Source organism: Leucopleurus acutus (genome assembly GCF_964270905.1).
Source record: "Leucopleurus acutus genome assembly, chromosome: 9".
Taxonomy (NCBI): domain Eukaryota; kingdom Metazoa; phylum Chordata; class Mammalia; order Artiodactyla; family Delphinidae; genus Leucopleurus; species Leucopleurus acutus.
In genome coordinates, this window is record NC_139144.1 from 102,250,395 (window position 1) to 102,269,571 (window position 19,177).

General features: G+C 60.4%; 1 protein-coding gene across 1 annotated transcript; it reads left to right on the plus strand.

The window, feature by feature from the left end:
• Positions 1 to 218: 218 nt before the first annotated feature.
• On the plus strand, positions 219 to 15,002 carry KRBA1 (KRAB-A domain containing 1; the record flags this gene model as incomplete). Its single annotated transcript, XM_082847039.1, has 18 exons — positions 219 to 267; positions 660 to 779; positions 1,441 to 1,575; positions 2,193 to 2,348; positions 3,067 to 3,198; positions 3,405 to 3,587; positions 4,468 to 4,623; positions 5,245 to 5,463; positions 5,950 to 6,123; positions 6,615 to 6,716; positions 8,842 to 8,994; positions 9,543 to 9,725; positions 10,529 to 10,723; positions 10,807 to 10,938; positions 11,856 to 11,960; positions 12,388 to 12,627; positions 12,881 to 12,970; positions 14,119 to 15,002. Exons 1-18 carry the CDS (start codon positions 234 to 236, stop codon positions 15,000 to 15,002), a joined length of 3,393 nt encoding a protein of 1,130 aa, XP_082703165.1. The 5' UTR covers positions 219 to 233.
• Positions 15,003 to 19,177: the final 4,175 nt, after the last annotated feature.

The following is a 19,177-nucleotide window of genomic DNA, read 5'->3' on the forward strand; positions in this document are numbered from 1 at the left end:
TGTGTCAGGTGCCTGCCCCACGCTCTCTGTCACTACTGCCCCCCCTCTGGTGTCCACCTGGAGACACAGGCAAGCTGAGGATGACTAGGCGGGCCTTGCCAGGAGGGAACCAGCCAACTCCCCTGAGATTGTGCCCACAGGTGTCCATGGCCTTCCAGGACCTGGCCGTGCGGTTCTCCGAGGACGAGTGGCGGCTGCTGGGGGAGGGGCAGAGGGCGCTCTACCTGGACGTGATGCGGGAGAACTACGAGACGCTGGCCTCCCTGGGTGAGGGGCAGGCAGGAGCTGGCTGGCGGGTGGACGGGAGGCCGGGTCCCGAGTCGCTCTGGACCCTGGGACCCACCGGGCCTTGGGCTTTGCTTACACATGAGGTGGCGTCAAGAGCCTTGCGCTGAGCTGGGGGCCTCGCGGGTCTTCTATGCTGTCGTTTCTGTGGACTGTACTAGGGTGCTGGGTGTGATTCAGTGGGGACCCTAACAGACTGGCAAAACAGCACTGGTCCCCGAGGTTCTGACCGTCCCTGGGGTTTGGGTGCTCATACGGACACACACGTGCACAGGTGCGTGGATTGCAGGTGCCTGGGCTGCTGGCGCGATTGTGTGTGGGGGGGGCGGAGGCCGGCTTCCACTCCCGGGGACTGTCCCTCTTTTCCTTCCCAGGGACAGTGGAGCTGCTGCCCCTCTCTGCCTTCCTGTGTCCCTCGGAGCCTGGAGGAGCCGTGGGGGGCGGGGGCTGTGCTGCTGATGGGCAGGACCCTCCGCGGGGAGGAGGGCCCCTGGGTGAGTAATCTTGGCGGACGAGGACAGGCCCTTTTGGGGTCCTGGTCCTCCTGGGTAGGCTAGGCCCAGGTGGACTCACTCGTGTCCTTCCCACGTGTCCTCAGCCCCTGGCTCCGTTCCTTCTGGGACGCTGTGACCGCAACCCTCCCCGCCTCGCCACACCGACCCCTCCATGACCTTTCACCCCTCACCCCTCTGGGCCGGGAGCCTGGTACGCTGTTGCCCATCGCATGAAGTGCTCAGAAGAAAGCTGGGGTCACCCTTGGAGAGCTTTCCCCGCTTAGGCCCCCTTCCCGCCACCACCCGTGCAGAGCCAGCCTGCAGCCCCTGAAGGTCCAGAGGCTTTGGGCGGTGGATGTGGTCCAGGGGGTGCCAGGAAAGGCAGGGGCCCGGATAGTGGCAGGGCACGGGGAGGCAGCCCTCCTTGGTGGTCCCCTCGGAGGAGTAACAGGGAACGAGCGACAGGAGCTCAGTTACCCGTGGTCCCCAGTGTCCTGCTCCTGGCTGTGCCCTGAGCCCAGGTCCTCTTTGTCTGCGGACATGGGTTTCTCCTTTGCTGCCCCTCACGTGGTGGGAGGATTACATGAGACGCAGCGTGACGCCGCAAGCAGCAGCATGAGTTTCGAGCTAATGCGGGGGATTCCCTGTGGCCTCTTGGCAGGAGGAGCCCCCCAGCACAGCCTGCACCTCAGCGCCCTGGTGCAGCTGGTGAAGGAGATCCCAGAGTTCCTGTTCGGGGAAGTCAGCCCTGAGAGCAGGGGAGCCAGCCTGGACGGAGAGGGGGCGAGCCCCGAGGGTGAGTTGACAGCGGGCGGGCCCTCTGCATCCCACAGACAAGTTCAAGCTGTGGGCAGCGCTGTGCGCTTGCCCGGCCCCTGCCAGGCCCTGGGTGGAGTCGCCCCACTGCATGAACCCGGGCGGCGTGCCTGTCCTCTGAGAGTGCGTGGATCGTGGTGAGACAGCAGCTTCTGACTCTTCTCTACTGGCTCTGCCTGGCTTCATCCACGCCCTTGGGGCCCCCGTCGTGGCGTGCCCTGCATGGTGGGCGAGGCCAGCCCTGTTCTGTAGATGAGCGGCCAGGCCCCCCGAGCCTGCACTCTTCCCGCCTCACCAGACTCTCCCTCCTTCCCCGAGCTCTGCTCGCCGGCACTCTCACCTCCTCAGGGGTGTGTCCCCAGCAGCCCCAGCCCGTAGGGTTCCTTTGAGTCCGCTCAGCTGATGGTCGGGTGAGAGGGATCTTATCAGAACAAGACCTAGACTGTGAATCTATGTGTCAGAGCCCAGAGATGACAGGGCAGAGGTTACTGACGTCCTGGTCGTTGTTAGTGGAACACGGCAGGGAAGGGCCAGGACGGGACAATGGTGGGGGCATTCTGCCTCCTGCGGGGCTTAATTCCAGTGTCCCGCCCCCAGCAGCAGCTGTGATGGGGGATACTTACCCTCTCCGAGGCTTGCTTGGCTGCCTTCCGGACACACCTGTCGGCCGGCCTGGCCTGGCCGCCATGCCCAGCGGCAGCTCATCCCGCAGCCCGCCCAGAGCCAGGGGGCAGGGGAGCCCCCTCCCCATCAGTGAGTATGACCCAGCACGGGGGCCCCAGGGAGCAGGCCTAGTGCTGGGCCCCCGCCCGTGGGCCAGCGCAGATGCGGGGTGCTCGGCCCCACTCGCGGGGTGCTGTGTGCAGCGTGCCTGTGGCACCGGACCTGACTCTCAGAGCTTCTCGCCATGGCGGCGTTAATAGTCGGGGAGGGCAAGGTGGCCACTGGAATTTCTCTGGGTCTCATTTTATTTTAAAATTTTTGCAAATTATACATTTGTCTGAATATCTGTTTTTATCTGAAACATTTCAAATTAATCTGGCATAAAATTGGCACTCCTGAAAAACATACCCCATTTAGCCTGTAGTTTCAGGTGTCACCTGGCACCTTTGCCACGTGCCCAGCTTTGAGAAACATGTACAAGGCTTGGGCCTGCGTGTTGAGGCTATGGGCATATGACCTGCTGAGCCAGAGTCAGAGGCTGGGGGTGGGGGAGGGTCCCGGAGTGGACAGTCTTGTGCTTACATTTACACCAGAAGGAAACAGGGAGAGACCCTGCCTTCCCCAGGATGGACTCCTGGAACAAGCCTGCGGGAGCTGGCTCTGCCGCAAATCCAGGTTCCCAGGACTTGGCTGCCCCTCAGGGATTTAGAGCCTGGAGAGGCCTGTCCTCTCGGGGGATCAGATCCTGCGTGGCTTCTCAGGGTCGGGAGCTGGGGCTAGAGAGGCCTTCCTGTCTCTCCTGCAACAGAAACTGCTGACGTGCCAAGGCCTGTGGAGGAGAAAAGCCCAGGAGCCCCCAGCCAGGAGCCTAGCCCTCCTACCTGTAGCCCCGGCAGGCGGAAGAGCCACAGGAATCAGGAGAGAGGGGCCACGGGGGCAGGTGAGGGGCTGCCTTTCCTGAGGGCGGGGCCTGCGCCGGAGCTGAGGGGGTGGGAAAAGGGAGGCGTCGTGTGGCTCCCACCTCAGCCTCCTGACCGCCCGGCGTGGCGCTCAGACGTCGCCCGCATTCTCACGGGTGGGAAGTCTGACCCTGAAGTTCCCACAGCTGCCGCATTCAGGGCTGCCCTGAGTGTGCGGGCCTTGCAGGAGCTGCAGGAACCTCTCCTGGGAACAGCCCCCTGCAAGGCCTCATCAACTGCCTGAAGGAAATCCTCGAGCCCGGGCCCCAGCACCCTGAGCGGCCCCCGCGCTTCCTGCCGCCAGCCCGCAGCCTGGGTGCGTCCCAGCTGACCGGAGCAGAGCTGCGGCCCGGGAGCCCGCCCTGGGCAGGTGAGTCCCTGCGGACCCGTCTCCGCGCGCCAAGGTTTCTGAGCCCGCGGAATTGCCCTTGGATGGATCTTTGTCTATAAATACAACATCCTCCCTGAGGATCGTCGCCAGCTTGGCCATTCCAGTATCGTCAGTGTCACATTTCTGGAGCCAGATGGCTGTCTTAGGGGAGCAGCATTGGTCAGCTGGTGTAAGAAAGCTCAGAAATAGACTTTGCCCTGGGTTCTTTGGGTTCTTTACTCGTCCTGATATGGGACACCTGAGGAGGAGATGATGCGTGATGTCACTTCATGTTGACACGAAGGGGGATGCTTGCGGTGGGCTTGGGGGAGCAGGGTGACGCAGTGCGGGCAGGAGCCCCAGCCCTGGACCCTGACGCCTGTTAGCCGGGCAGACTGTGAGACGCTCCTCCAGGCTTTGAGCCTTGGTTTCCAGTCTGTAAAAGGGGACAATTGTTCCCACCTTAGAGGGCTGTTGTGAGGCATAGGTACACTGTGTGTGTGTGTGTGCGTGTGTGTGTGTAAAAAGCTTGGGCCTCCTCAAATTAAGTTCTGTTCAGGACCCAGAGAACCATCTACAAGCAGCAACCCAGTCCACCCACTTCCTTCGTTTGTACTCAGAGTAGCACCATGTACTCTGCCCGTAGGGTGCATTTGCACATCCTCCTTTCATCCATCCAGTTCTGGGAGGTGTGTAGACAGGCATTTTTAAACCAAGCACTAAGAAGACAGTGGCCTGTGCAAGGCTGAGTGAGTTGTAAGAAGACCTGCGTCTCCAGATTTCTGGCCTTGGACCTCTTAACTGAATTCCCCTTTTGGGTGTTTGTCACCGAGCCTGAAGTCGCCGATTCAGGGGGAACGTGTGCTCCTTTTCTCTGTAGTGAAGACAGAGACAGCCTCAGGGGCTTGTCCCCTCCAGAGTCTGCTGAACTGTCTGAAGGAGATCCCAGAGGCCCGGGACAAGCAACCCAGCCCCTCAGGAGCAAGGGACCCATGGCTGCAGGAGGACCCAGGGGCCTGGAAAAGGAATTCTGGAGGTAAAGGCCACTGGCTGGGCAGGGAGGCCCCTGGACGTCAACCACTGCCTTTCTCCCCTCCAAGCAGGGCAGTAGGTGACCCTCCACAGCCAGACACTCGGGCGTCCACATCAGTGTGTCGGTTGGAGTAGCCAGACGTCGGGGATCGTGCTGTAAAAGGGCGTAGGCATGTAGGAGGTGCAGCAGTGCAGTGACATTCCAGATTGGCTCTTACAGTAGGAGCTGAGGGTTCCAGAGGAAGCAGGGTATGGTTGGGAGGGAGAGAGAAGGAAAATAGGAGACATAGCTCCAGGCAGTAGACGTGCCGGATATCATTTTGACGAGGGGGTTCTTGTCACATTCGCGTGGGCTCCACTGGTCATCAGCGTCCCAGAACTTTGAGAAAGTCGATCTGAGATGGGCGCGCTGCCCTTGAAGGCAGGACCCTGGCTCGGTGCTACCTGGGGTGGGCTGCTTGGCATCATCCCTCAGCAGAAATCCCTGGAGGCGGGGGTGGGACTGGGTCCAGCTGCCGATGACTGAGCAGCGACGACCTTGGAGCTGAGGCAGGTGTGGAGGCCGGGGGGCCTTGGATGCCCCATCCTAACCCTATGAGAAGGCCTCATGCGGGGCTTCCCACAGGGCCCCGCCCCTTCCAGACCCCTCCACCCGGGCCTGGTCCTGGAGCTGGCAGCGTGCTCTCTGCAGTGAAGGTGGAGGACGGCTGGGCCCAGGGGCCCCCAGAGCCCACAGCCTGTGAGCTCAGCAAGCAGACCCACGGCCCTTCCGCCGCGGGCAGCCCTGGGGACAGTGGAGGCACCGCCCGGGTCCAAGTGCCCAGCTGGGGCTCTGCCGCTCGAGGTGAGGCCTGGGCTTGTCTGCTCGAGTCTTCCCGGGTGGGGTTCTCAGCGCCCCAACAAAGTTCTGCCAGCCCACAGGGGACGGGGCACCTGCCTGTCTCCTGGGTGGAGAGGCAGCCACCTGGCCGTCCTTCTCAGGCAGTTAATCCCTTCCCTTAATTCCCGTCCTCCTTAACCCAGGCCCTTGCCCAGGAAGCCTTCCACTGTAAGGACCGTGGTCTTGCAGACAATTCCCAACAGTTGGGAAGCTGGCCCCTACGTGTGGCTCTCCCAACGCTGCCCCTGGGCCTGAGTACAGCTGGTGTTGCTTCCCCAGACTGGGGAGCAGAAAACAGATCAGAGCCCGCACAGAAGGGTGTCCTGCCCGGCAGGCTCCCACGCCTGGTGCAGGACTCGCCACCCCTGCGGAAGGCAGGCCAGGCAGCCAGCCGGGGCTGGGCCGGGGGGATGGGCCAGAGATGGTGATGGGGCATCTCCCCTATCCCAGCCGGCAGCGCCTCGAGCTCACCCCTGGAAGCCCTGGAGGCCTGTCTGAGGGGCATCCCCCTGAGTGGGTCGTTACCTTCCCAGCCGCCGGCCAGCTCTTGGTCCCAGAGCCCCCAGCCAGGAGACCCTGGGTCTCAGAGGCCCGAGCTGCAGCGCCTCGGATCACACAGCAGAGGTAGACCACGTCATGGGCTCGGGGTGGCGTTTGTCCCTGTGCACAGAACGGGGGATGCCAAGGACACCGTCAGGTCCGCCCTCCTCATCCCAGGCCTCAGGGGTGCAGCCCTTCTCCCCCAGCCCCCTCTCACGCCTACCCCCAAACAGCCCCTGCACTTGGTGGAAGCCAGTTAAACTCTTCTGCCCACTGTCTCCACTGAGAGTTTCACCTGCCCTCTAGGCCCACAAGACCCGTGGTTGGGTTTATGTGGGTTAACGTGCTACAGGGTTTTAATCAGCGCCGCGAGTGCCCTCACCTAAGGGGAGAGCCCAGTGGGAAAGGCGTTGGGGCCGGTCTGGGCGCCCGTCCACAGCCCAGGGCCCAGGGGACCTCTTCTCCTGTGGTTTTCCCATGACGCCAGCTGTGCTGTTTCCCGCAGAGGTGGTCTTGGGGCCTCTTCTGGCTCTGGGCCTGCGGGGCTGCATGAGAGACCCCTGCCCTCCCTGCAGGCTCCCAAGGCACCTCCGCCAGCTTCTCTTCGTCCAGCAGCATTGACGGGGACCTGGATTTCCAGAGCCCTGAGGGCAGCCAGGGGCATCGGCCTGGAAAAGGTGAGCTGGCCGGCCTGAGGCTGGGAGTGGATTCTGGGGAAGGACAGGAGGCGCGCCCTGCCCACCGCCATGTGTCTGGCCCAAGCAAGTCAGGCCATCGTGCCCGGTGCCGGCAGCAGAGCGGGGATGCCACGGCGGGAGCAGATGCAGGACCTGTTTTGGGGGGCGGGGGTCTCTTTTAGTGACTTGGCTCAGAAGGGGCAGGACGACAACTAAGATGTCTTAAAAAGTAAAAAGATCTTTAACATCAAATTCTTCCTTATCCCAGCCACGAAGAAGTCAGTGTCTGTCATATTCACTGACTTTCCAACTTAAGGAAAAATGTCATGAGGTTTGTGTGAAACCACCTTAGAGGGTGTGTTTGGTGGCTGTGCGTCAGGGTACCTCCTCGTGGAGGCCGCCATGTGAGCTGTCCCCTCTTTGGGACCTTGCAGGACTGGACCTTTTTCTCCACCTGAATAATCCCAGTGCTCTCTGCCTGCCTTGTCCATGGACACCCGGTCCCCGGGGCTCTCCTCTGTGTTTTGGCCTCACCCACTGTCAGTGGAAAGGCCTGGAGCTGCACCCAGGGCTCTGCGCCAGGCCAGCTGGGGCCATCGGGCCGGCCCGGGTCCTCCAGTGTCCCTGGGCCTGGGTCCCTGCACCTGCCGCGGGTTAGCCCCTTGGGTGGGGGGGGGGGCTTTACCTCCCAACATGCAGCCGAAGTTTCTTTTTCATTTTTAGTTCTTAGTAGGTAATAGATCGTTCAGTCTTGCTTAAAAGCTGCGGACGGTTGCGGAGGAAGGGTGGCGTCTGCCTCCCTCTGCTGCCCTGTGTTGCTGAGCCACCCGCTGCCGTGACTTCCAGGGACGCTGCGTGTGGCCCCGCATCCTGCGCGCAGCTTCTCCACCGAGCTTTCTGTCTTCATGCTTCCCTTTGGCGTCTTCCCACGTTTGGTCTTAGCATCCTCAGCGCTGTGCTGCCCCCTCCTCTCTTCCCCGCAGCTGCGCGGTGGGCTGCGGTCGGTACCAGGACATTCCTTCTTGAGCATCCTCTGTCAACAGACCTGGTTTTCTAAGTCACCCAAATGGCGGGCAATCTCACGCCGCCTTGTAGAAGCTTCCAGCCCAGCTCCCCAGCTCCCCGTGTTGCCCCAGAACTCAGCAGCGTCCGTGGGGAAAGCTGTGTGTGGGGTTCCTCTCGTGACTTTGCAATTCCAGCCTCACAGGGGCCTGAAGCTCTGGAAGTTTCTCTTTTCTCCTGCTCTGCCTGGCCCAGCATCGGCAAACGCCTTCAGGGAAGAGCATGGCTGAGGTGACAGCTGACCCAGGAAGGGCCTTTTCTAGAATTTCCGTCCAGGGACTTCCCTGGTGGTCCGGTGGTTAGGACTCTGCGCTTCCATTGCCGGGGGCGCGGGTTCAGTCAGTGGTCGGGGAACTAAGATCCCACGTGCCGCGTGGCACAGCCAAAAAAAAAGAAAAACAGTTTCAGTCCATCTAGTTCCTATCGTATCCACGGCTCTGTCACTAGAAGTACAATTTTGGCAGTTTAGTTTTTTCCCAAGTTGAAAGGCATTAGCGTTGCCTTTTTTTTTTTTTTGCGGTACGCGGGCCTCTCACTGTTGTGGCCTCTCCTGTTGCGGAGCACAGGCTCCGGACGCGCAGGCTCAGCAGCCATGGCTCACGGGCCCAGCCGCTCCGTGGCCTGTGGGATCTTCCCGGACCGGGGCATGAACCCGCGTCCCCTGCATCGGCAGGTGGACTCTCAACCACTGCGCCACCAGGGAAGCCCACGTTGCCCTTCTTGACCTGCTCCATCCTTGGCCTTTCCCTCTTTGAGTAGCGAAGGCAGCCTGACGATGTTCCAGCCTCAGGGCCCATCTCCCCCACCACAGCCCGCTGACCAGTTTCTGTGTAGGTGGCCGAGCTGGGGAGGCCTCTCCCAGGGCGGCCGGGAGGCAGGAGTGATGGGTTTGGGGCCAGGTCCGCCCCCACCCCCGGGTGCCCTGAGCCGGCGTGACCGGCCTCGGGCCCTGCGCCTCCTCCAGTAGCTCCGGCTGCACCGGACACAGGGCACAGGCGAGGCTCCTGGGGTTCACAGGACCGAGCTCTGACCAGCCAAGACCGCGAGCGTTGGGTTTTCACAGGAAGACGCGAGGGAAGCTCCCCGCTCCAGGGCCTGGAGAACTGCCTCAGAGAGATGCCTGCACCTGGGCCGCAGCCCACCTGGCCCTGCTCCTCGGCAGGGCACAGGGGGCCATGGAGGGTGGAGCCCAAGAACTGGACGGCGGGCATGGAAGGTAAAGCGCTGCCCGGCGTCTGAAGGATCTTGAGGCTTCTGGAAGGCTCCCCAGCAGCCTTCCAGAGCAGCTGGAGGCCAGCACCAGGGACCGCCCTGGGCGCTGCCTCCCCAGAAGCTGGTGGGCCCCCATCCCAGGCTAAGATGAGATGATGTCCTGGAAACAGCCTGGGCAGAGGCTTGTCGGCGGTGAGGCGGGACGGGACACCCAGCCCCACGGCTGCTGCTCCAAATCCGGGCCTGGGCCGGGGCCTGGGCCGCAGAGTGTCTGTGTCCTGGCTGTCGGCCCCACGTGCCTTGGCGTCCAGCACGGCCGCTGAGCTGTGGGGCTGCTGGGAGTCTGGGTAGCTGGGTCGGGGCATAAGGAGATCCTGGAGGATTCGGGAGGCTCCGGGAACGTCTGCGGGACTGTTGTATGACGCGCTCCAGGAGCTTGTGAGCCCGAGAGTCCAACGTGACAGAAGTTGTTCTCTGTCCAGTGACTTCCTGGCCTCGGTGCCAGCACGGGGCCCCCGGGCTGACAGGCCTCTTGGCTTCTCATTGAAACAGGACTGAGGGGCGAGGCCTGTGAGCCAGCCCACCTGGGACAGCGAGGGGGTGACGTGCCCACCAGGAGCCTCCGCCTGGCCAGCCCACAGGCACTTGCCCCTGGCACCATCCCTGCCTGCCACCAGCAAGGTCCCAAGGACCCCGGGGCCGCCAGGCCAGGACCGTGGAGGTGGCTCCCAGACGGTGAGCTGCCTCTGCCCCGGGACTTGCTGGCGTGTCTTCCCTCCCGGTAACGGTGTTTGATGAGGGAACAGATGTCCCCTTCCCTCTGTACTCCTCTGTTCCTTCCTTATCTCACCCATTCGGGACTGCCAGCTGGAGAGTGTGTACATTTCCCAAAGACTGCTGGCTGGAGCACCCCGAGGTGTACTGAAAAGAAGTGGGGAGAGCACTGCTTTTATCCAGAAGTTGCGTTTCTCTGGGGGAAGGACTGGTGGTTTCCTCTGTTGTACTAGTTGCCTGGGGGTGGAGGCATGTGTCCTGCTGCTGCAGTGTAGCTGAACTCACAGCAGAATTCCTTCCTAGACTTGCTGAGGTGGGTTGGTAGGGTCTGACTCACTTGAATAAGTACAGTATTTCTAATACTCCCACCAGGCAAGAAAGAGCTGGTTTGGAGGGCCTCCTGTGGGCATAACTGAATCTCTCCTCAGGCTGCAGGTCCTGAGTGAGTGCAAGTGGGAGGTGCTGCCTGGGTTATAAGACCCAGAGCCTGGCTCGAACCAGACTGCTAATGGCTTCCAGGGTCTTGAGACTTCTGGAAGGGTCCCCGGCGGCCTTTCCAGAGTGACTGGGGACCGGGCCAGGCTCTGGCTTTGCATCTGTCCACTCCCCATGGCCAGAGAGGACGCTGTTCAGGGTCCACCAGAGCTTGTATGGGGCTGAGCTGAAAAGGGACCAGCTCCCCGAGCCCGCCCGTTTAGGCAGAGGGCCCTCCTGCCCGGCATTGGGCTGACGGACAGAGGGCTTCTTTATTGCCATTTGCCCAGGGCCAGCCACCAAGCCCTCCCCACTCCACTGCCTGGAGAACTCTCTGAAGGGGATTTTGCCCGGGGGGCCCCTGCGCTTCGCCTGCCTGGCTGACCCTGTCCTGGGCCCCAGCCCCAGCTCCAGCTCCAGCTCCAGCAGCTCAGAAGGAGAAGACCCAAGGCTGGAGCCTGAGCTCTGGCAGCCCCTCCTGCAGGGTGAGCTTGTTGGGGAGAAGGAGAGCCGGCAGCCCCGCCCCAGGGTGCAGGCACCGCCCTGACCCCGGCTTTGTCTGTGACAGAGAGGGACCGCCTTCCCAGCTGCAAGGGCCTTGGCCCTCCTTCCCCACGCCCTGGCGGCCCTCACGCTGGCAGCAGCCCTGGTGAAGTCCGGAGAAGAGGCGAGACCGGGGACCACCGTAGTCTCAGTGCAGGTGAGCCTGGGGTCTCCTGAGAAGGGGGCATGTCCCCCAGAAGGGCCAAGGGTCCAGGTTCTCTGAGTCCCACCCATCACTTTGCCTGACTCTTGCCAGAAAGTTCTCTACTTTTGTCACGCTTGAGTTCCCCGTAGGATGAGCTGTGTCCAAGAGAGAAGGCGGGGACATTGAGGCACATGGGGCCCCAGGAGTGTTAAATGAGTGTGTTTAATTGGAAAGTCCGACAGTAAACTTGATATATATATATATTTTTTATATGTGTATATACTATATGCACATTACACACACTTAATAACATATGTACGTATATATACTGTTGTGTCGGTCCCAGTATATCGATAGTGAAGCTCTCAGCTAGGAACACCTGGGGCCCTCACCCCAGCTCGTGTTACTCGTAGCGGGCCAGCCCCACACACTGGAGCCCCACTGGAGCCAGCGTTGTGTGCTGTAGGACGCACTTCGGCAGAAACCGTCAGGGAACAGGGAAGCACAGGATGTATTACTTGCAGGTCGTGGAGGTTACGTGGCACGCCCACCGGCGAGGTGTGGGGGAGAGAGCGTGCGCAGCCCTGACTGTGTTTTTATTAGGGTGGAGGGTAGGGTATCTAGGGTTTGGCAGGTTCACTCTTTATTGGCTTATTTAAAGCATAAGCGTGGAATTGGGGCCCAAGAAGGGAGAAGTAGGGTCACTCAAGTGGTCACTGATCTAGGTCACCCAGATCTGGGGGCTGCCTGCTTCCTTACCTGGTTGTGTTGCCAGTAGCTTTGGCGGTAAACAGAAACAGTGTCACAAGTGAGATCCCTCCACCCGGGGAAACGAAGCGGTCGTCCCGTCAGGAAAGCTGGAAACGGCTGCCTGCTACTCCAGGCCTCCGCAGTTCTCAGTCGGAGCCTGACCCAGTGTTCACTCCCAGCAGGAAAAGCAGAAGAGAAGGTGGGAGGCCGGTCCCATCCGCCCTGGAGAGAAGTGTGCTTGGAGAGCCTGGGCCCGCCTGGCCCCCTGGGCAGCGCCGGAGGAGGTAGGTATGGGTGGGGTGCAGGGTCGGGGAAGGGGGCTCCCTCTCCCCGCACTCAGGCCGGTGGCTCCACCCACGCTTGGCCTCTGCGCAAGCCCCGGCTGTACCCACATTCCTCACCGGCTGTGGGCCTGTCGGGAAACAGCAGAGGGGGCCAGGCGTGGACCCACAGGGCCTCCATCAGGTCTCCAGAGGGGCCTCACTGGGGGTGGGAACTGCAGGCATGGCGCTCTCCAGCCCTCACCTACTGGGAGAGCCAGAGGCATCATGCCGGAGCCGCAGAGGACTCCGGAAATAATCTGGGCCACCCTCGTCCTGTGTGCCCTGGTGCCCAGAGATGGGCATCCTAACCAGCCGAGTATATCCCTCTTGCGTCTCGTTTAACCAGTATTTGAAAGTTGAAAGTTTGGTTGTTTTGGGTTTTTTTTAGGTCGTGTCCATATATCCCCGGTCAGAGTGGCTCTGGGAAGACGATGTGTATCCACACCCCAAGGGCTCTGTGCTCTTCCTGCGGGGGCAGCTGTGGACCCTGCCTCTCAGCTGGAGAAAAGGTCGGGGTCTGGGCCCTGCCAGCCTCCTGGGTCAGCCTGTGGGCCCCTGTCCTGGAATCCGACGGCTGGTGAAGAGTCCAGGGGCCTGGGGCCCAGAGACGGAAGCCCAGGTGTTACAGGTGAGCTGGTGGCTTCCCCGCCCCCTCAAGTATCGGGAGCCCTACAAGCACGGGGCTGGCGGGGCCTCAGCGTCTGCACGGCCACCCACCCTCTTTCCCCACTGCTTAGCTCACTGTGGCGGGGTGGGCCAGCCAGACCCCCGGGCTCACAGCCTGGGAAAGGCGTTTTCATAACAGCCTTCCAGGCTCGTCTGGGTCACAGGCAGGAAGAGTCTCACGTTGAACTCACTTCGGCTTGCTTATTTCATTTCAGGGTTTTCCTCCAGGACTAGTGGGCTGTTTCATACGAGTGTGCAGACCCTTTTTAGAGGCAAAACAGACATTGAGACTTTCCCCAGAATAGGTGCGTCCAGGATCAAAGTTCGGGGTCTGAGGCGGCTTTAGAGGACAGAGCGGGGAACAGGCGCAGTAGTGAGCGGCCCGGCGGGGGCGTCCCCAGAGATGTGGCTCTGTGTCACCCGACCCCGAGGAAGCTCTTCCCTACACCACGTCAGAGACCCGCCTCGGGAGGGCAGGGCTCGGCCCCTGGTCCGCTCTGGGCCGTGCACCCAGATCCTCACACTTGAAGCCTGCGGTGGGGGGGCTCCGTCGTATCGTGGGCTTGGCGCCCCTGCAGGTGCAGCTGCTCTATCGGGAGCGCTGAGCTGGCCTGAGGCCGGCAGCCCCGCTGCTGCACGATGGGTAGAAGGGCACCTAGGACAGCAGCACTATCGCGGGCCCTTAGCCGAGGTCCTTCCTGAAGCACGTGGCCGGGCATCGTTTGGGTCCTTGGGCTCCAGTCTCCACCTTTTCTGTTTGAAGCTCTGGGGTCCTGAGAAGCGCAGGCCAGAGCCGGGCTGGGGACTCAGACGTGGCCGGAGAGCAGGTCTGTCCTGCGGCTCCGGGTGGTAACGGGGCTTCTTTATGGGTGGAGTGCCTCGGGTGGAGACCAGTTCCAAGGGCACTTAGGGTGAAGGAGGAGGTGATTTTTTTTTTTTTAAAGCAACTGAAGACTTAAAGTCCTGTGTCTGGAACTTCTGAAGAGGGAGGGTAAAGGCCAAGAGGGAGTGGGGACGCTTGTGGTTTACTGGTGACCAGTAGCACTGGGTGCTGATACAGCTCCCTCGTCACCCCACTAGCAACACCTGGGACCCAGGCTGGACTGGCCCTCCTGGGCCCTCTCCAGATGCTGCCCACGGTCTTGGCCTGATGCCATCTGCAGCTTCTCCAGGCCCTGCCCACTGACTCCCAAGGGCAGAGCTACTCGGGACATCAGTAGGGCCCAAAGGTGGCATAGAGAACCCACCTTTTCCTAGAAGATGGGAAGGCCACTGTCCTAAGCGAGCTTGGTTACCATGGAGACCCGGTCTGTGATTTATCCATAATTCCCCAGCCTGAGTCACTAGGATCCTACCCGTCTGAAGCCCGGCCTTAGCTGAAGGGACGGACCCTGGGGGGACAGAAGGTCCTGAGCCTTCGAGGACCCTCACCCGCGTACCGCTCTGGTTTCAGCCGGGACCCACCCGAGGCCCCTTCCCGGAGATCCGCCTGGGCCTACCCCCGGAGCCGCCATCCCTGGGGCTTTGCCGCGCGCCTCCCCGTGGCCACCGTGCCCCTGCACGAGTTCCTTGCAGCACGAGCTCCGCGGCCTTGGTGCCGCTCTCTCGGAGAAGCTGGATCGGCTGGCCGGGACCCTGGCCGGCCTGGCTCAGGAAGTGGCCGCCGTGAGAACCCAGGTGGATCGGCTGGGGCGGCGCCCGTGGGGTCTGGGGACGAAGGGCCTCCTCTGGGGCCCTCGCTGGACCGGTGGCCCTGCTCACAGACACCCGCCCTACTGGAGGCACAAGGGCCCCCGCAGGCCGAGACCGAAGATCTTGCGGGGCCAGGTGGAAGGCTGCAGGGCCGGCGACTCCTCAGGCCAGGCCAGCGGGAGGCCCCGCCTGGTGCCTCAGCTGCCCCCGGACGTGCCCCTGGCAGAGGCTTCTGGGCCCAGCTCCGGCCCTCTCACCTTGGCATGCAGCAGCCCCGCTGTGCTGACCGCTTGTCACCCCCTCGGACTCCCGGAGAGCCACTGGAGCCCCCCACCCCCTTTGCTGCCTGCTGCCCCACCCCTCCAGGTGGCCGCCAGTGCAGGAGCAGAGCCTCGGGCTGCAGCAGCGGCACAGCCCAGGACCCTAAAGTGGCCCAAGGATCCAAGCAGCCTGTTGGCGGGGCTCCAGAGAGCCCTTGAGGGGGAGCTGTGGGGTGGGGAGCACAGGGACCCCGGGTGGGGGCCCCCTAGCCGCCGTCTTAATGGGCTGCATCCTTCCGAGGATGCCCCACCCCTGGCCTCTTCTGGAGGCCGGCCTCCGCCCTCGGCCCCCTGCAGCAGAACCTTCCCCGTGTCTGGACTGTGAGGGGGCCAGGGGTCTGCCCTTGGCCAGACCGCCCCAGACTTCAGGATGCCTGTTGCTCAGGGAGGTGCGTTCCCCAGCCACGCCTCTGGCTTTCTTGACTCAGGTTCGTTTAGATGTCGCTTCCCCTCCGGCCCTTCGCGCTGGAACTGCCAGCGCCGGCAGGGGGTGGTATGCGTACACGCGTGCGCACACCACGTTGCCGGGGCGCTGCGAGCCCCTGCAGGGGCGCCACGCAGGAGAGCACCTCTTCCCGCCTGCTGTCCTGACCTCAGCGCTGAGAAGCCATGGCTGTCCTCTTCCTGGCGGATGGGGGCTTAGCTTTCATTTGGGGCAGAACTCCACCCCCTGGTCTAAGCTGGATATACCTGTGGTGGATTCTAAAATTACCGACCCTGGTTGCTAAGGAAAAGGCCCATGGCTCCTACAGAAAAGAGTCCAGAGGGGCCACACCAGGGCATGGCTGTTTGGTTGTTACCAGCACTGGGGACAAGCCTGCCCTCCCAGAGCCTCCAGAGAATCAGCAACCCCCCTACCCCGCCCCCCAAGCCCCCTGCGCGGCTGGGGGAGGAATTTGCACACGACTCCCTGGGAAAGAGCAACACATGTGTTGTCTTCCTGGGGCCGCAGTAACAGTACCACAGGCCGGGCGCCCTAAACAACACACACTTACATCCCCGCGGTTCTGGAGGCCAGATGTCCAAGGTCGAGGAGTTGGCTCCTTCTGAGGCTGTTCGAGGCCCCTCTCCGTGGCTGGTCGCTGACCGTCCTCATGTGCGCGGTGTGCTCTCCCTGAGCTCATGCCTCAAATGTCCCTTTCGTCTGAGGACACCATCCTCATGCCCTCACTAACATGATTACTTCTGTAAAGACCTTGCCTCCAGCTAAGATCGCGTTCGGTGGTACCGGGGTTAGGACTCCAATATACGATCCGCGGGAGTCGTGCACACTCCAACCCCTAACACACGTGAGGGGCTGAGCTAAACTTGGGTTCCTCGTGGGGGAAGAAAGCATGAGCGGGGTCACTAGGTCTGCTTTCCCGGCGGCCACCAGCCTGCCCTGGGCCCCGCCCCTCAGGTGGCACTCGGTGTAGCACGGGGAACAGCCTGCCTGTCGTCTGCCGCATTTCCCTCCCAAGGGTCAGATCTTTTCTCCCGATCTTTCCCCGCCTGAGTCCTTACTTGATTTGAGGAATCCTCGGGATGGTTGTCATCCGGGAAGGCCCTGTGGCGTGGTTAGCTGTGCTGTCAGGGAACCCGGGTGCGGCGCTGAGGCCCAGGCTGACTCGGGGCCAGAGCGGCTGTAGCCACAATGGGTGCTGAAGGGGGGCCTTGTGGCTGCTGTACCCAGTGCGCCCCTAAAATCAGGGTCTTTGGGGACACACGCCGGGCCTGGCCTGTGCTCCTTGCTGCCTCTGTGGAAGGAGCAGGCCACACATGCCGACGGCAGTAGCCTGCAGACAGACCATGGGAAGGGGGTGTTAGAGCATTTCCAGGGCTAGTCCCAAGGTGACTGTCTCAGAAGCTAGTGTTCGTCAGATCATGTAAGTAGGATGTTTAAGAGACAGTCTTCACGGTTAGCCATACTTTTTTTTTTTTTTTTTTTTTTTTTTGCGGTACGCGGGCCTCTCACCGCTGTGGCCTCTCCCGTTGCGGAGCGCAGGCTCCGGACGCGCAGGCTCAGCGGCCATGACTCACGGGCCCAGACGCTCCGCGGCATGTGGGATCCTCCCAGGCCAGGGCACGAAGCCGTGTCCCCTGCATCGGCAGGCGGACTCGCAACCACTGCGCCACTAGGGAAGCCTCCGGTTAGCCATACTCGATGGAGCATAAGGAACAGAAAAGTTCTAGGCTTTCCACTCAGGAAAATGAGTCCAGCTCGTTCCCAGGCTGTGCAGGAGCGACCCTGGGCCCGTTTCAGAGCCAGTAGTAAGGGTCTGCCGGCCTGGCGGGGAGAGAGGTTGGTGCTGCGGGCGAGGGGCCCTGGCCTCGCGGAGGAGGCCTCCGCCCATCCGCCTGCCCATCACTCTGGGCGGCCTCCCCTCCGCGCGCCCTTCTCAGCGGGGGGACGGGGCGGAGCGCGCCGTCCTCCTCTGCGTGATGTTTGAAGGCTCGGTTTTGTGGGTTTTACAAATCAGCCTGCACGTCAACGCGCGAGGGAGCACGCGGGCCCAGAGGCCAGGAGCGGTTGCACCGGGCTGCGCGGGTCTCCTGCTGGCGCTGGCGGGGAACGCGCACGGCGGCGGCTGCGGCCCAGGCCGGGGGCTCCGGGTCCACTTGGACCCTGTAGGAAAGTGCAAGTCCTTTCTCAAGAATGTAGAAAACGAGTAATAAAATAAAGGGTGAGACACCCCTTGGTCTGCAGCCACATTCGTCCCCCAGGTCCACTGCCTGCCACGTGGACAAAACCCTTTATTAACTGAAAAGCCTTCTAGAATCTCTGGTTTGGTGAGCAATCTGTGTGCAGTGTAGGAGTTTGGTCCTGTGTCCATCTCCAACTACTTCGTGAGGAAATGGGGTCACTCTGGTGGGAGAAACCGAGGGGTCTTTGGAACTCAGGAATTCCCGGGGTCTGGAGATGGGGGCAGAGAACCTTTGCTCCCACGGAGCTCCCTCTAGTCAGGGTCCCCGGCGGCCCACCTGCCCCGCCAGCCCGAGGCCGCTGTGAGGCAGGAAGGTGGGAAGGTCCCGCCTCAGCCTGTCGGCATCGGAGTGGGCCCCACACAGTCCAGCAGAAGGGGGGCCGCTGTGGAGGTGAAGGGGTGCGGGGGCCACAGTCCCTGCCTAAGACGCCCCACAACGTCACCGGTCTGTGCTGAAGGAGCTCGGCGCATGGGCAGACCAGGCTTGCTCTAGACCTTGTGTCCTTGTGTTTTAGATGTGGCCTCTGTAAACAGCCTACGGTTGGATTTTGTCCTTTAATCCAGCCTGACAAATTTGGTCCTTTACTCAGAGCCCTTAATCCATTTATGTGCAGAACGATTGCTGATACATTGAGATTTGAATATAGCATCTTATTTTGTGCGTACGTTTGTCTCACTTGGTGGTGGGGGTTCCCGTCTTTCCTGCCACCTTTTGTACTGACAGTGTTGTGGGTTTTGTTTGTTATCAGTCATTCCATTTTCCCCTCAACCAGCCTCAACATTTAAAGAAATAAAAGGGAAGACATCCAAATTTACAGCTGTATTTGGGAAGTTTTAGCATAGTTTTTTTAAGAAATTGATAGGACAAATCAGGAAGTATATGGAAGATTTGAACGAGCCAGTTAACAAAATTGGCTTGATTGATGAATCTAGAACACTGCACCACAGAACTACAGAATATTCATTCTTTTCAAGCATACACAGAACATTTACAAAAACTGACCCTATACTAAGCCCTAAGTGTAAACAAATTTGAAAGTATTCAAATTACACTGAATATGCTTCCTGACCATACTTTAGCTTTTAAGCTAGAAGCAAATAACAAGAAACGAGAAATTCATATACATATATATATATAAATAAGAACTGTGCTCCTAAGTAACCTGTGTATCAATGAAGAAATCATAAGGAATATTTCGAACTGCACTATAAGAAAGTACGGCATATCAAAACTTGTAGGATACAGCTGAATCAGCACTTAGAAATGGGTGAGCGTGCAAAAAAAAGGCTGAGAATTTACAAGGAGGTACAAATAGGACAGCAAAAGCCCCCGAAACATTAAGGCATGTAAGCATAAGAGTAGAAATTACTGAAATAGCATACGCATAATAGATACAATCAAGAAAGCCAAAAATTGTGTTTTTCACAAACCTAACAAACTTGACCAGTTCGTGGTGTGATTCGTCACTGAAAAAAGAAGGCGGTGACACCCCTTCAGATGCTGCTACAGACCGTATGAAGATAAAAAGATACTTCAAACTTCGCCAAAAATTTGAAAACTCAGACAACTCCCACAAGAATACAACTTAACGAAACAGACTCAAGAAGAAATAGAAAACCTGACTAGTCCCGTGACATTGGAAAAATTGCATCGGTGGTCAAACATCTTCCCACAAAAGTACAGACCTGGAAGTCTTCTCTGATAAATTCTACCTCATTTAAGGAGAAGGTAATTTCACTAATACACAAAGTATTCCAAAGAACAGAAAAATATAGAATACTCTGACTCACTTGTGAGACTAGCATAAGCCTGAAA